The sequence below is a fragment of the Oncorhynchus masou genome, chromosome 15, assembly GCF_036934945.1.
Source record: "Oncorhynchus masou masou isolate Uvic2021 chromosome 15, UVic_Omas_1.1, whole genome shotgun sequence".
Taxonomy (NCBI): domain Eukaryota; kingdom Metazoa; phylum Chordata; class Actinopteri; order Salmoniformes; family Salmonidae; genus Oncorhynchus; species Oncorhynchus masou.
This window is the reverse complement of record NC_088226.1, coordinates 43430134-43447934: the sequence shown is the minus strand read 5'-3', so window position 1 is coordinate 43447934 and position 17801 is coordinate 43430134. Positions and strand designations below refer to the sequence as shown.

At 42.1% G+C, this 17801-nt stretch overlaps 1 protein-coding gene across 2 annotated transcripts in view; it reads right to left on the bottom strand.

The window, feature by feature from the left end:
• Positions 1–209: 209 nt before the first annotated feature.
• The window catches only part of LOC135556279 (BMP/retinoic acid-inducible neural-specific protein 3-like), an 80839-nt gene continuing 63247 nt past the window's right edge, over positions 210–17801 (bottom strand). For both annotated transcript variants that reach the window (XM_064989352.1, XM_064989353.1), the window contains 6 exons: positions 15871–16061; positions 6545–6650; positions 5924–6160; positions 3524–3746; positions 2253–2595; positions 210–1529 (listed from right to left, as the gene is read on the bottom strand). In XM_064989352.1, coding sequence (XP_064845424.1) covers positions 741–1529; positions 2253–2595; positions 3524–3746; positions 5924–6160; positions 6545–6650; positions 15871–16061 — 1889 coding nt within the window. In that variant the 3' untranslated portion in view covers positions 210–740. The remainder of the gene's footprint in view (positions 1530–2252; positions 2596–3523; positions 3747–5923; positions 6161–6544; positions 6651–15870; positions 16062–17801) is intronic.

Sequence of the window (17801 nt, the reverse complement as noted above, 5' to 3'; positions counted from 1 at the left end):
GATCACAAGCCATACACGAACCACATAAATGAGAGTAATAGAGATTCCTGATGATTTGATCAAACTCCTCTATCACGTTTAATTTCATTCACTCAGTTTAAGTGGTTTCAATTCCTGCGATTAATGTGTTGAATGTCTTACAATGAGATGTGATAACAGCTGTTCCTCGGCTCTAAGTGAGTTTGACAAAAAATATCCCCAGTTGTTAATCCATTATGTTTTAATAACAAGTCATCTACAAAACTGACTGACACCACTGTATTCTGGTCATGATGGAAAGTGCACGGTCACATAAGCAAAATAACATATAAAAGAGTTACAAACAAACAGACTGTACCATGTTTCTTCCTCCAGTTGGCTTCAGTATATACTGTATAAATGAGAAGGGTTGAATTTAAACAAGATGGTCAAATGGATGTGGAGAGAGTTTTAAATATATCCATTTCTAGATCTGCTTTTGTTTCAGGAGTTTGCGTGTGACTTCTCTCGACCAAAATGCACCGGCTATCAGCACCTCCCAAGTCATTGAGTCGCCACACAACTGAAAGCCAAACAACATTATTCAGTTGTCCTTCTCATCCAACTGCTCCATTTAGTACATAGTTTTACAGTCTTGTAATCCAGAGAATCAACAAACCACTGAAAGCCAAAATACTGTACCAGTACACCATTCTGCTGTCCAATAGTTCACCCTTGTAGCCATTTATCTGTAACGTCCCCCAGTCGTCCCCTAGTAACTGTTAACTACACAGCTTGGTTGTCTCGTAATCCAGAGAGTTGGGCAGGCGGTTGCTAAAGGCCTGCAGTGAGGCATGTATGCGGACCACCTCGCTGGCGGTCAGTTTGAGCCGGTGTCTGAGCAGACAGGAGAACAGGTCCAGTCTCTGCTGACCTGGAGGGGACAGTCGGTTGACCCGGTCCCTGATCTCCAGCAGCTGCAGCAAGGCCGTGTCCTGGGAACCCTGGGTGTGCGGGTAGTCCAGCTGCAGGATCAGGTCGCGGATCGCTTCTGGGTCAAAGTGCATACTGTAGCCAAACACCTGGATGCTGTTGATCTTCATGTAGCCCAGATTCCGAGAAGAATCCAGAATTTCTAATGGCTCATAGTAGAGGCTGTCGTTCACCGCCCCTGCCGGGCCTCCACCGCCTTGCGTCTTTATCCGGCTCCGCAGGTAGATGTGGATAGTCTCGAAGAAGGTCTTCCACTTGTTGCCCAGCGTCAGGGTCCAGTTAAAGCACTCCAGGGGCAGGTCCAGTTTGGTGGCTGTCCAGTCTGGGAAGCTGTTCTCACTGACGGGAATGTACCAGCTCTCAGAGTGGCTGCCTCCAAAGGGGTTGATGTAGAGGGTGAGGACAGGCTCCAGGGTGCTGTTCTTGGTCAGGCAGATCTGGAGAGACACGCCCAGCAGCATGTGGACCAGGTTGGACTTGTACTTGTTGCTCTTCAGAGTCAGCAGCATCCTCTTCCTCCAGGACGGGTCGAACCAGCTGTTCAGACGCATGTCATTACTGATGAAGATGGCGTGGACCTGGAAGGACATATTCATGGTTGTTTAAGTTGTTAGGACAATATGTCTATCTACTTTCTCAAGGTCATACGGAATATTACAAAACATGCATCCTCGTATGCAATAAGGCACTAAAGTAATACTGCAAAATATTTGACAAAGCAATTTACTATATGTCCTGAACACAAAGTGTTAAGTTTGCTTGTAATCGTTAAGGACTGGGGAGTTTTTCAGGATAAAAAAGAAACAGAATGGAGCTAAGCACAGGAAAAGTCCTAGAGGAAAACCTGGTTCAGTCTTCTTTCTACCAGACATTGGAATACAAATTTACCTTTCAGCACGACAATAACCTAAAACACAAGGCCAAATCTACAATGTAGTTGCTTACCAAGAAAGTGAATTTTCCTGAGTGGCCAAGTTATTGTTTTGAGTTAACTCTACTTGAAAGTATATGACAAGACCTGAAAATGGTTTTCTAGCAATAAACAACAAATAATTTGACAGAGCTTGAACAATGTTGAAAACAGTAATGGGCAGATTCTGCACAATCCAGGTGTGGAAAGCTCTTAGAGACTTACCCAGAAAGACTCACAGCTGTAATCACTCCCAAAGCTGCTTACATTGTGTGTTGATGTGCGCGAAACGTTAATTTAATAAATTCGGCTGTAACACAACAAAATGTGTTATTCCAAAATGTGGAATAAATCAAGGGGTATAAATACTTTCTGAAGGCACTGTATTTACCTCCAGCCTACGGTCAGCCCTCTGTAGCAGGTATCTCAGCTCCAGGTCCTGTAGGTCTGTCTCAAAGCCCAGGTAGTTCTCTGTAGAGTCAGCCACCATGGGTCTGCAGACCCCCTGGGTTAGGCCGTATCCAGGGTTGCAGCTTCCACAGCGGGTGTGGTTGTCTAGGGCGCAGGCTGCGCAGGCAGGGCCCTCTCCGATAGCACATGGCGGGGACAGCTGGCAAGGGCTGTGCTCATAGTTACAGGTACAGCTGTGGAGCTCTTCAGAGAACGAACCCAGCTGGTTGTTCTCAGAACAGTAGAGGAGAGACTGAAAGTGACTCAGCCAGTAGGACTGGGGCCTGGGACGGAGACAGAGAGACACAATGGAATATAACATAGGATGGCAATACAGTAGGTGAATGAAAATTGCTGTGAATTTAATTGGTTGATTGTATTAAAAAAATCTGTGCAATTGTACTTAGTAACAGTTACTCTTACCAGGAACTAATAATGCATGTTTGAGTTCATTTAAACAAACATATACCATTAATGCATTCTGCAATTTGTTTGTTTGTAGTATTGTAAAAAATCTTTACAAAGAGACAAACGTATTGCTTCATCTGTGAAATAGACATGCAGAAAGTAAACCTGCATAATTTGGACTAATGGTCAAAGTTTGAGCACAAAGGCTGCGGTCGCAAAACTAGCCCAATCATGATATTTTTTCCACAAATTGGTCTTTTGACCAATCACATCACATTTTTTCACATCAGATTTTTTTCAGAGCTGATCTGATTTGTCAAAAGACCAATTAGTGAAACAAATATCAAAATTAGGCTGCCTGTCTGAACACAAAGTGTAGTTTAAACCAATTCTGAATTCGTATTATTACTCGCTGTATAAAACTGAGCCGCCGTCTCCCTGCAGATTATTCCTTCATAATTGTCAGCAGTGGAACTGGCCCCTGGAAGTTATATCAATCACGCATCTCTCATCTGTGTGAAGCACTGCGAACTAAAGCCATGTAGGGGAGCCTCCCAGTCAAAATGACAAACATTCCACTCCCTCTCTCCACAGTCTATAGTCACAAAATAAGTATAGTGCTTTACATTTTCCTCACAGCTGCAGTAATAATGTAGATAAACACTGCTTGGCTTGCTTCCTGTTTCTCCCACTCACACAGGGGTAGATGTAGAGGATTGCTATCAGCTTCCTGGATGGGTGATTAAAGTGTAATTGGGGCTCAGTGGTAAGAGGTGTAATGTGGGAGCAGAGTGGGACTCTCACAGTTCTCTGGGTAGACGGATGTGAGGCTGCCTCTGACACCTCTTGCTGAGGCTGAAGAGCTTGAACACCACTCTCTGGGCTCGTCTGAAGAGCACACTCATGCTGTTCTCCAGCTGCTCGTAGCGCCACTGGAACACGCCATCCAACGACCACAGGTGCTGGATTGTCGTCACATTCAGGAAGAAGTTCTGCGGGAGCCTCGTCAGAAAGGTCTTGAACTCATCTGGCAGAAAGAGAGTGAAAATTAAAAGGTGATTGTTTTGAAATTAACATGTCATGAATATGGCCAGGTGAATAGGGATCTAGTGCTGCCGTAGCGTGAGGGGACCGTGCTCCATCACTTTTCAATTTGAGAATACATGGAGTTGGTAACGTAAAAAAAGTATTCTGGTCAACTCTAAATAAATAATATGTCACACCGCAAAAGTTCCATGAAAACAAAATAATGACAAACTAAATAGATATGTAGGCTATAGCAGCCTACAGGTACGACAATTGTGGTTTCTTCCCTGTAGTCTCTCTCTCTGGAGGTGGCGCAAATGATGAATATCTGTAGGCGTGTGTGCAGAGGCCCAACGGTCAGAGGCTTGACAACTTTGAGCAGGCCAAATCCACCATGACAAGAACAGCCACAGACAGGAAACTGTGCTGAAGCATTTGTCCTCAAAACATTGTGTTATGGACTTGGGACACATGTACAACTCATTTGAACTCGCCCTACTGTACATGTGCTTAGCTTACAGAAATGCACCACCTCAATTGCGTATGCAGACAAACTCATCCACTGCATGAACCGTATCACACCAACAAGATCTAGGATCCAAATTCACAGCATATCTGCCCTGAAGTTCATAAAACTCCACAGACCCCCTCCTGCGCAATGGAACCCAGAACGACCACTTGGTTATGGTGCTGTCCTTTCAGCACCATGATTCAAAGGCGCTCAAACCGCTTAAAGTAACCTTAATCAAGAACTGTTGCCTATGCCTAATAATCCTTCTCATCACTTATGATTATTATCACTTCTCACAATAGTGTTCATTTAGTAGCCTAAAGTTAGATAAAAGCTGAATCAATGTCTCACAAGATCACACGATGATGAATTAGTATTTTACATAGCCTAGCAGAACCAAATATGATAGCATACTGTAGCATAGACACCTACAGTATAATATGTTACACCAGAAACACCACCTCAGTCATTTCTAATCTGAAGCTGAGGAGTCACATTTCTTCCCCCTCGTGTGGCTAATAATCTACAGCGTGCGCCATTAGGCAGTATATATGCTTTGATTGAAACAAAATAGCCCTTCAATAAAGGCTACCCATGAGGCACACACGTTCAGTCAACGTCTATTCCACTTTGGATCTACGTCATTTGAAATGACATGGAAACAAAGTTGATTCAACCAGTGTGTACCCAGTGGGTAATAGGATCCAAAAAGGATTCTCCTATGGGGATGGCCAAAGAATTATTTTGGAAAAATGTTTTCTGTATGTTTGAAAAGAAAGAGCATAAGATCACTTCATGCATGTTGCCACATTCCTCAAGGCCAAAGGAGAACAATGCCATTGGTTCCAGTACTGCCATGCTCCGTGTTTCCAGGTTTATTTTCTTCCTGCTGGCATCCCATTCTGCTGAATGTTGAAACGTCTTTGATATCCTTTACCGAAGGACATGTTTACGACCTCACCTGAGAAACTCTTTATTCCTGGCACTCTCACACGCCTGCACTCTCCTCTCTGCTCTTAAAACATCTACTTTAAAAGTAATTGCACTTATAGATATTTCACACACCAAAAATATTTGAAGAGAAAAAAGGCCCATCCATTCTGAATTCACCTCAGAAATAGTGGCCACTACAGGGTGACCTAGAGAGGCAATAATATCCCAACATTATGTTAAGTGCTCTCATTCATACGTTGTTACTACACCGATGTGAAAATGCTGGAATGGTAATACACGTGTTTCATGGATGATTAATCTGCTCGAGATGTTTTTTTTTTATCCAATCCTATCAGGTTGTGATTTGCTGCACACAGACTGTGTGCCAAGTCCCCGAGGTTTCACTGTGACTCATTACGGTTTACACCGTAAATCATAATGCCTGGGGTACACATCAAGGAACAGCCCTCCACCTTTAATTGCATGACATATGATAAAACACTTTTACTCAGCTCACATAGTTCCCTACAAAAACTATCCAAAGATTGTCCACATGTGAATTTATAAACTATCAACTGCATGCTCAGCGACTACGTTTAGAGCTAAGCTAGCTGAAGACATTTCGTAAATGCTGCATGACAACTGAGTTGCACTGGACACTTCATATATCAAATTAAAAGTTTAATAGTTTCAGCATCTAAAGATCAAAGAGGATCCAAAACGTTTATCTTCACCTGAGTCCTCAAACTCCTTGTAAAGTGTCCCCCATGTCTCAGTGATCCTCTGCAGGCTGTCCTCCATGGCTTGGATGTCCATGTAGGGACAGTTGCATTCTGGGAACTTGGGGTCACACTTGCACCAGCAGTCATTGTCCTTACAGATGAAGCCCCCTTCCACGTTACAGGCGATGTAGCTGAGAGCAGCCTGGACAAAACTGTCCCGCAGGTAGTCTGGCAGGATAACCTGTAGGCCTGTAAAACAGCACAACATAGCCAGGATTTAAAACCACCATTAAGGTGTACTGTTATGGTACTGTATAAGAGGACAGCAATTTGTGATCTATAGTGAGTGAATTGCAAGGCAGTGCAAGTGTAGTTGTTATCCTTGGAAGACTAACAATGTAAGAGCATACCAATAAATGTATTTTACTCTATACAATTGTTATAATGGGATGTGTGGATCTCTTTGAAGATGCTATTGTATGGGAATTTATGATAGGATGTGCTATAAACCATATTTCATAATTATTTTTTGCTTTTTTGTGGTTGATTCCAAAGCACTGATGTGGAGCGTGACAATGGTGTACAGGATTTGCATTCTAGGAATACGTAATCAAGAAAATATATAATACAGACCTTGCAAGTGGACTTTGTTTTCCGGACTCTGAACCAGAACAGAGCTGACAGAATCAAGGTTGTCATAGTTACTGCATCCGAGAGGGCCTGTCCGGGTCTCTGTTACCTTGGCAACAACAAACATACAAGCTTTTAATGCACATTCCTTATAACATCACAGCAACATTTGTATGCTTTGCCATACTATTACATCAGTATGTGCAAATGAAATATCAAACTAAAAATATGGAGGAAAAACACTACTTCTACAGTACTTCTGTATGTGACAAAGGAAACACTTCTGAGAGAGGTTGCTCTCTGCTGGGAAAATGCAATGAAGTGATGAGAATGTGAGTTCCCTGGTGAGATGAGTGTTTAGCCATGGTTTTCTGCTTTCTGTGCCCCTTCTTCCTGTGCCCCTGTAGCCAAGCCCCTATTACACACATTACACAGGCCCCTTAATAACCATCACCCACAGCTCTGAGTAGATACTGAATCACAGCTAACAGAGAGACGCTGAACATTGCACAGTGGTAGAGCACATTTACAGTACGCCTTCTCCTCTCCTCCGCTCTCTTTCTCCTTCCTTCCACCCACAGACACTGAATTGATTACATGGATTCCTTCATTACATTCATTCTTATGCACCCGCAGAGAAAATGGCAGCGTTGCTGTTCTTATTTCTTCCCACTCAAAGAAAAGAGAAACATCAGAGTGGTGTTGAAGGAGGGCCTCAAACAACTCAACCGTGGCTGGTCTTTTCTGTCGTATTGACTGAGACATCTCTCCTGACATTTCAATGGCAAAACATATCTGCCAGACCTGATCATCCTTTCTACCTCATTTGCAACATGAGATGTCTTTTCTCTTTCTGTTTGAGGTTACATGGTGGAGAGCACATTAACTGATTGCCATTTGTCTCCCTTTGGGGTAGAGGGACAGTGTTGTCAGCCCAGAGACATGACCAGGTTTGGCCTGTCACAGGACAGGCAGAGAGACAGATGAATGTGGCGAGAAAACAAGGGTCAGTCCATCAGTTACACAATCAAACACAATCCCAGAGTGCTGACAGAGAGAAAAACTAGAGAGGGACCTGATGATAATACTATATACAGGGAAACTTCTGGAGCTATTAAATCAAACCTTGAACCTAGCAAAACCTGGGTGTCTAGGAAAATGAATAGAATATGCTAATCAGAGAAAGGGGAGAATCTGTGTGGAATGGTTTTGCCATTATTATTTACAGCACATTGTAAATCACAAATTTCCTTCTTATGGGATTTTACTGCTGGTAAGACTGTAGAAATGAGGAACAATGTTTTGGGACACTTGAATATTTAATCTATTAAGAGTATTACTTGAAATGACATATATGATAGCCCATATGGCATAATGTTGACTGATGAGCACGGCAATCCATTTACTCTATGGATAGCAGCTGCTTTTTATTGCAGATACATTCTGGTATATTACTAAATGCTTAATGCACATTATTGGCGAGCTGTATCTCTGTGTTGCTGCTGGAGGAGGTTTCACATGTAGTACAGAGAGGGGCTGTGTTCCAGTACAGTCTGCTGAGCTTATTTTTCTGCTTTTCTTCATGACCACTAGAGGGTAAGGAGATAGATAGGTATATGATACAGTAGCTTGATGAAGCAAAGGTGAGGAAGATATGAGGAAAGGTGGTTATTTAAATGACGTGGTAAGCACTTTTTCAATTGCCCAAGACTTACTGGCAAGTGCCGGGGCAGGACTTTAGACTGAAAATGAAAGGTACAGATTGTAGCTTTAAGACTGCTGGGATACAGTGCACGTGTGACAAAAAAGAGCAATCGATTGAGTAGCAGGGCGGAAACATAAAAAATTCAATGCTGCCATAATGGGAATATAATGCAATACTGTTCTGAGTGGAAATAAATATGAATCCTCACGGCGTTGTGAGAGCCCCGCTGCCGAGAAATGTTTTCTCATTGTTCATCATTCTGCAGACACACTGCCAACCATGGTCTGGGTCAGGTGGGGATATCACCATTGATTTAGTCAGGGAAATTGTCAATCATTCCCTCTGCTCAACCTTTCTGCCACTCTGCTCTCACCTGACACTCTGAACTAATCTCTGCCTTTGAAATATGAAATCCGGCACTCACACATACATACACACTATTAAAGTTACTCCCAACAGAACAGACAAAGCAGCGCGTCTTGCTCTATGAGGAGTGATTACATCGACTGTGATACAAAATGGCTGACCTCCCAACAAGCTCTATGGTTGAGGTAGTAGAGCACTTTGATAGTAGTTATTCATAGTTTGCTCTGTCAGAAACAGCTGTGACTTTCACTATATAGAAACATGAAGGATAGGGAAGGATTTTCTTTCCTATTTTCAAAAGGTATATGCACATTTTCGGGTGTAGGGTAAGAAACATTTCAAAATAAATGAATATACAGTGCATTTGGAAAATGTTCAGACAACATAGAGGGGCAGCAGTGTAGCCTAGTGGTTAGAGCAGTGGACTAGTAACCACAGGTTGCAAGTTCAAATCCACAAGCTGACAAGGTACAAATCTGTTGTTCTGCCCCTGAACAAGGCAGATAACCCACTGTTCCTAGGCCATCATTTAAAATAAGAATTTGTTCTTAACTGACTTGCCTTGTTGAATAAAGGTAAAATAAAACTTCCCTTTTCCACATTTTGTTACGTTACAGCCTTTTCCAAAATGTATACAATATGTTTTTCCCCCCTCAATCTGCACAATAACGAAAAAGCAAAAACTGGTTTTAAGAAATGTTGGCAAATTCCTAAAAAATAAAAGATACATTATTTACATAATTATTAAGACCCTTTGCTCGAAATTGGTGCATCCTGTTTCCATTGATCATCCTTGAAATGTTTCTACAACTTGGAGTCTACCTGTGGTAAATTAAATTGATTGGACATGATTTCGAAAAGGCCTGTCTATATCGGGTGCCACAGTCAACAGTGCATGTCAGAGCAAAAACCAAGCCATGATGTTGAAGGAATAGTCCGTAGAGCTCAGAGACAGGATTGTATCGAGGCACAGATCTGGAGAAGGGTACCAAAAAAGTCTGCAGAATTGAAGGTCCCCAAGAACACAGTGGCTTCCATCATTCTTAAATGGAAGAAGTTTGGAACCACCAAGACTCTTTCTAGAGCTGGCCACCTTGCCAAACTGAGCAATCGGGGGAGAAGGGCCTTGATTAGAGATGTGCCCAAGAACCCAATGGTCACTCTGACGGAGCTCCAGAGTTCCTCTGTGGAGATGTGAGAACCTTCCAGAAGGATAACCATCTCTGCAGCACTCCACCAATCAGGCCTTTATGATAGAGTGGCCAGACGGAAGCCACTTCTCAGTAAAAGGTACATGACAGCCTGCTTGGAGTTTGCCAAAAGCCATGTAAAATACTCTCAGACCATGAGAAGCAAGATTCTCTGGTCTGATGAAACCAAGATTCAACTCTTTAGCCTGAATGCCAAGCATCACGTCTGGAAGAAACCTGTCACCATCCCTACGGTGAAGCATGGTGGTGGTGGCGGCATCATGCTGTGGGGATGTTTTTCAGCAGCAGAGACTGGGAGACTAGTCAGTATCAAGGGAAAGATGAACGGAACAAAGTACAGAAAGATCCTTGATAAAAACGTGCCCCAGAGCACTGAGGACGTAAGACTACGGCAAAGGTTCACCTTCCAAAAGGACAACAACCCTAAGTACACAGCCAAGACAACGCAGGAGTGGCTTCAGGACAAGTCTCTGAATGTCCTTGAGTGGCCCATCAAGAGCCAGGACTTGAACCTGAAAATCTCTGGAGAGACCTGAAAATAGCTGTGCAGTGACGCTCCCCATCCAACCTGACAGAGCCTGAGAGGATCTGCAGAGAAAAATGGGAGAAACTCCCCAAATACAGGTGTGCCAATCTTATAGCGTCATACCCAAGAATACTTGAGGCTGTAATCTCTGCCAAAGGTGATTCAATAAAGTACTGAGTAAAGGGTCTGAATACTTATGTAAATCATTACAATGGCACCGAAGGGGATTGCTTTCGTTTTACGGGCTCCAAACAAACTGTGCTATTTTTTCCTCTGCATTGTTTGTAACTTATTTTGTACATAATGTTGCTGCTACTGTCTCTTATGACTGAAAAGCGCTTCTGGATATCAATACAGCGATTACCCACATCCAACTCCAAAGATTTTTCTTTCACGAGTCTAACGCGAAGGGTAGACCAGGCCCAAATCCCCGTCATTTCCGTGAACAAAAGACGGAAATACAGGGGGCGGAGATTGGGGTGCCTGGCTAGAATTCATTGGCTAGTGTGTAAACTTCCTCTACCATCTGTTCTATTGGCCAACCTGCAATCACTGAAAAATAAACTGGATGATCTCCGTTCGAGACTATCCTACCAATGGGACATTAAAAACTACAATATCTTACGTTACACAGAGTTGTGGCTGTACGACGACACATAATATACATTTGGCTGGGTTTTCCATGCATCGGCAGGACAGAACAGCTATGTCCGGTAAGCTATGTCTGGTAAGCTATGTCTGGGGTGGGGGTGTGTCTATTTGTCAATAACAGCTGGTGCGCGATGTCTTGCTCGCACTTTGTACTTCATGAAAAAGTGTAGACAGACCATCAACCTAGAGACTTTTCATATATATTTTTTGTAGCCATCTATTTACCACCACAAACCGATGCTGGCACTAAGACCACAATCAACGAGCTGTACAAGGCCATAACCAAACAAGAAAATGCTACTCCAGAAGCGGCGCTCCTCGTGGCCGGGGACTTTAATGCAGACAAACTTAAATCAATTTCACCGAATTTCTGTCACGAGGGAAATAAACTCTAGACCACCTCTACTCCACACAGAGACGTCTCCAAAGCTCTCCCTCGCCCTCCATTTGGAAAAGCTGGCCATAATTATATCCTCCTGATTCCTGCTTACAAGCAAAAACTAAAGCAGGAAGTGTCAGTGACTAACTCAATATGGAAGTGGTCAGATGACGGGGATGCTACGCTACAGGGCAGTTTTGCTAGCACAGACTGGAATATGTTCTGGGATTCATCCAATGGCATTGAGGAGTATACCACCACAGTCAACGGCTTTCTCAATAATTGCATCAATGACGTCGTCCCCACAACGAGCGTACATAAACAGTTGAAGTCGCAAATTTGCATACACTTAGGTTGGAATCATTAATCGTCAGCTCGTTTTTCAACCACTCCACAAATGTCCTGTTAACAAATATAGTTTTGGCAAGTCGGTTAGGACATCTACTTTGTTCATGGCAAGTAATCTTTCAAACAGTTGTTTACAAACAGATTATTTCACTTATAATTCCATGTAGCACAATTCCAGTTGATCAGAAGTTAACATACACTAAGTTGACTGTGCCTTTAAGGACAACAAAATCAAGGTATTGGAGTGGCCATCACAAAGCCCTAACTTCAATCCTGTAGAAATTGTGTGGACAGAACTGAAAAAGCGTGTGCGAGCAAGGAAGCCTCAAACCTGACTCAGTTACCTCAGATCTGCCAGGAGGAATGGAACATTTGAAAATTGAACATTCACCCAACTTATTGTGGGAAACTTGTGGAAACATTTGACCCAAGTTAAGCAATGCTACCAAATACTAATTGAGTCTATTTAAACTTCTGACCCACCGGGAATGTGAGGAAATAAATAAATGCTGAAATTAATCACTCTCTCTAATATTATTCTGACATTTCACATTCTTAAAATAAATTGGTGATCCTAACTGACCTAAGACATGGAATTTTTAATTGGATTAAAATGTCAGGAATTGTGAAAAACAGTTTAAATGTATTTGGCTAAGGTGTATGTAAACGTCCAACTTCAACTGTATATCCCAACCAGAAGCCATGGATTAGAGGCAACGTCCTCACTAGTTTCAAGGATAGGGACACTAATCCGGACACTTATAAGAAATCCCGCTGTCCTCAAACGAACAATTAAAAAGGCAAAGCGTCAATACCGAAAGACTACTAATACTTATTTTCCACCATAATTAGCAAATCAATTCATTACAAATCCTACAATGTGATTTTCTAGATTTCTCTCATTTTTTCTGTCATAGTTGAAGTGTACCTGATGAAAATTACAGGCCTCTCTCATCTTTTTAAGTGGGAGAACTTGCACAATTGGTGGCTGACTAAATACTTTTTTGCCCCACTGTATATACAGTACCTCCATATCAGGTTTTGTTTTTTGTGTATTTTTTCTATTGTGCCTGAATATCTTTCATATGTCTATTCATGTACCTTGGTTGGAAAGCAAGGTAGCAACAGAATACCTTTTCAGTGATCTACCGGTATGGCATGCATGTCACAACATTCATCTCATCAGCTACTCAGTTCAGATGAGTTCAACATCACCTACTGATCAACATTCTGCAAGCTTCTAGCCATCCAGGACGTACATGCCAGGCGGTATCTGAGAAAGGCCCGGAAAATTGCCAAAGAATCCAGTCACCCGAGATATGGACTGTTCTCCATGCTCCCGTCTAGCAGGCGGTACTGGCACATCAAGGCTCCTGAACTCCTAAACAGCTTCTATCCCCTGGCCATAAGACTGTTTAATGCCTAACAACTCCTCTCCTTTTCCCACAGACTATCCATAATAAGACGAGACTTAGCAGCCTCAGAAATTGTATCCCAAATAAATGCTTCACAGAGTTCAAGTAACAGACACATCACAACATCAACTGCTCAGAAGAGACTGCATGAATCAGGCCTTAACCTCTTGAAACTCTGGGGGCGCTATTTCATTTTTGGATGAAAAACATTCCGGTTTAAACAAGATATTTTGTCACAAAAAGATGTTTGAGTATGCATATAATTAATAGCTTTGGAAAGAAAACACTCTGAATTTTCCAGAACTGCAAAGATATTGTCTGTGAGTGCCCTAGAAAAGGAGCTACAGCCAAAACCAAGATGAAATGGCAACCAGGAAATGAGCAGGATTTTTGAGGCTCTGTTTTCCATTGTCTCCTGATATGGCTGTGAATGTGACAGGAATGAGCCTGCCCTATCTATCGTTTCCCCAAGGTGTCTGCAGCATTGTGAAGTATTTGTAGGCATATCATTGGAAGATTGACCATAAGAGACTACATTTTCCAGGTGTCCGCCCGGTGTCCTCCGTCGAAATTGGTGCTTCATTTTCAGCTGCTGGTATTTTTCCATGGGATTCTGAGGGGAAAACAGGCTTCCACGAACGGCATATCAATGAAGAGATATGTGAAAAAACACCTTGAGGATTGATTCTAAACAACGTTTGCCATGTTTCGGTCGATATTATGGAGTTAATTCGGAAAAAGTTTGACGTTTTGGTGACTGAATTTTCGGTTCGTTTCGGTAGCCAAATGTGATATACAAAACGGAGCGATTTCTCCTACACAAAGATTCTGGTTTTTGTGAAAATGGTGCGTGCTAAATGCTACGCAAAATGCTAAGCTAGCTTGCAATACTCTTACACAAATGCTTGATTTGCTATGGTTCAAAAGCATATTTTGAAAATCTGAGATGACAGTGTTGTTAAGAAAAGGCTAAGCTTGAGAGCAGGCATATTATTTTCATTTCATTTGCGATTTTCAGAAATCGTTAACGTTGCGTTATGCTAATGAGCCTGAGGCTGTATTCACGATCCCGGATCCGGGATGGGTAGTATCAAATGACTACTAAAAGACACCAATAAGAAGAAGAGACTTGCTTGGGCCAAGAAACATACGCATTGGGCATTAGACCGGTGAAAATTTGTCCTTTGGTCTGATGAGTCCAGATATCCGATTTTTGGTTCCAACCTCTGTGTCGTTGTGAGACGCAGTAAGGTGAACGGATGATCTCCACACGTGTGGTTCCCACTGTGAAGTATGGAGGAGGAGGTGTGATGGTGTTGGGGTGCTTTGCTGGTGACTGTCTGTGAATTATTTAGAATTCAAGACACACAAACAGCATGGCTACCACAGCACTCTGCAGCGATACGCCATCCCATTTGATTTGCGCTTAGTGAGACTATCATTTGTTTTTCAACAAGACAATGACCCAACACATCTCCAGGCTGTTTAAGGGCTATTTGACCAAGAAGGAGAGTGATGAAGTGCTGCATCAGATGACCTGGCCTCCACAATCACCTGACCTCAACCCAATTGAGATGGTTTGGGATTAGTTGGACCGCAGAGTGAAGGAAAAGCTGGTTGAGAGAATGCCAAGAGTGTTTAAAGCTGTCATCTAGAAAAGAGTGGCTACTTTAATTAACACTTTTTTTGGGGTCAATATATGATTCCATATGTATTATTTCATAGTTTTGATGTCTTCACTATTATTCTGTAAAGTAATAATGTAGAAAATAGCAAGGAAAACCATTGAATGAGTAGGTGTCCAAACTTTTGACTGGTACTGTATGTATTAACAGTAGTATTGATACATTCCTGTTACCAGTCACTTTTCAGCCCTCTTTACATGTATATCCTACTACCAGTCAGTTATTATGTATTAACCTATCTCAACCACTGCACTAAGGTACTGGTACTGACCTGTATACAAAACATCAAGAACATCTGCTCTTTCCGTGACACAGACTGACCAGGTGAATTCAGGTGAAAGATATGATCCCTGACTGAGGTTACTTGTTAAATCCACTTTAATCAGTGTAGATGAAGGGGAAGAGACAGGTTAAAGAAGGATGTTTAAGCCTTGAGATAGTTGACATGGATTGTGTAGGTGTGGCATTTTGACAAAGAATGTGCCTTTGAACTAGGTATGGAAGTAGGTGCCAGGTGTACTGGTTTGAGTCAAGAACTGCAACGCTGCTGGGTTTTTCACGCTCAACATTTTCCCGTCTGTATCAAGAATGGTCCACCACCCAAAGGACATCTAGCCAACTTGACAACTGTGGGAAGTATTGGATTCAACAGGGGCCAGCATCCCTGTGGAATGCTTTCAACACCTTGAGTCCCTGCCCTGACGAATTGAGGCTGTTCTGAGGGAAAAAAGGGGGTGTGCAACTCAATATTAGGAAGGTGTTCCTAATGTTTCTAATAAGCAGTGTTTCTAATACCCACATTCTCGTGTTTTTCAACCCATATTTGTGTTTTTGATTTGTTTAACATATATTTTATTTTATTATTTTTGATTTATTTATTATCTATATTATTATAATTACTGCATATTACTGCATTGTTGGGAAATAGCTGATTGCAGAAGTCTGATTGCAGTTGTGAATCTGTCTGAAAATCAGGGTGTGTACTGTATGTTTGTGTGTGTATGTCTGATGTGATCTGCATGTAGTGCAACTTGTAGGATTACCTTGATGGCTGTGGATGCTATCTGGATGTGGTGCAGCTTGCGCAAAGTGCTCTCTCTGTCGATGAAGTAGGAGGCAGCCAACTGGTGCAGAACCTCCAGAGTAACACTAGACGAGTTGCCAGAGTAGTCGCTCACCTCGGGCTTCTTACTCAGCTTCCTCTTGTCCACAAATATCGCTAAGGCCTCTTCCCCTGCAAACAGAAAGACAGCGTTGGGACAATGTTTGCTGACGGTGTTTAAACAGGCTTTGTTACAAAGGTTGGGAAAAAGTTTGATGGCTAACATGATTGAAACAGTTTATACAAATGTCAGCTGGTGTTATTTAGACAGTCTGAACTACATAACCAACTGTTAGTAATAATGGCAATAAAATGTAATATCAATGTATTATTCACTGCCAGTGATTATGACTATTTACCAGGTGCTATTTGGTAGTATATGAACAATTATAAACCAGGAAGTTTGGGTCCTGGATGTTGATTGGGAGAAATAACATTTCAGCAGTGTGTATATCAGACAATATACCACAAGTACGATTCAAAAACACTTGTTTCCTGATCTTTTTCTGTTAGTAACCAGTTAATAATAGCAATAAGGCACCTCAAGGGTTTGTGAAATATAGACAATATACTGTACCACGGCTAAGAACTGCATACAGGCACCCTGCTTCACATCACAGCCCTTAGCCGTGGTATATATAAGGGATAAAGGCTCCCGATCTGTACATTACCTTGGAAACTCAGTCGGACGGCCGATGCATAAGCAGAGTCCCTCTGCAGACTTCATTCGTTCCAAGGTAATGTACAGAGTGGAAGCATTTATCCCGCTTATACCACAGTCAAGGAAAACAATACTAAAGCAAATATTTACTGGTATAGAATAGAAATGCCATTTATATAAATTCATACTTTTTCATCCTCCCACAAACCCTGCTTGTTAGTCTGTTGCCCAGTTGGTCATTTTTTTTAATTCTATTGCCATGCTGGTTGGCAATGTTATTTTCCCTTGCTTGCTAGCTAACTATGGCTAACACAGTCACGTTAAACAATGCCTATGGCTAACAAACAATACAGCCACAATATCAGCAAAGTAGCATTTGCGTTAGTTTAGGCTGTTTTCTACTGGCATTTATTTGGATAGATCCATAACAATTTCGCCTGGCATAGAAAAACAACCCAATTCAACAACAGTTGCCGAAAAAAGCTGGTCAAACTAGAGAAATGAGAGGAATTGATAGCATAGCGCCACTTGCGTCATGACTGTAACATTGAAGGTCCGGAGAAATACAGGTTCATCACTCGCCACGTTAAGTCATCAGAAGTTGCTGCAAAATAATAACAGTGCGTTCGTAAATGCACTATGGCCATCTACTCTATTCTCAGAGACTCTCGTCTGTGTGCCAGAGCGCAGAATAAATACAAAAAATACTAACACGCAACCCTCGTTGAATATCACCAGTGTAAATAAATGTAGGAAAAAAAACATTTAATAAAATTGTTGCCAGCACCACAGTTAAAGTCACTTAGGCTCTATATAAATTAAGCTAACAAGCAAACAAGCTATGCTAGGGTAAGTAAAATTATCAGAGTGGGGTGTTCTCTTATTTGTGTCTGGAAGTAGCTAGCGAGCTTGCCAACTTTAGCCAGTTAGCTTGAGTGTTTGACTGCCGTTGCAAGGTCAGAACGCTCGGATCAACCCTTCACCTCAGCCAGAGGGTCAGTGTGTGCTCTGAATGCTCCGGATTTACGAACAGACAATCTGACAACACTCTGAATTAACAAACAACCCAGAACACATTCTGACACACTGGTGGAAATTTACAAACACATCATAAGTCTCTGCAGAAACAAATTATTGCTATTTAGCTTGATTTGTCCTTATTGGACCTGCATTGACAATGTATCTCCTGACCCCTCCTGTCTCAGCCTCCA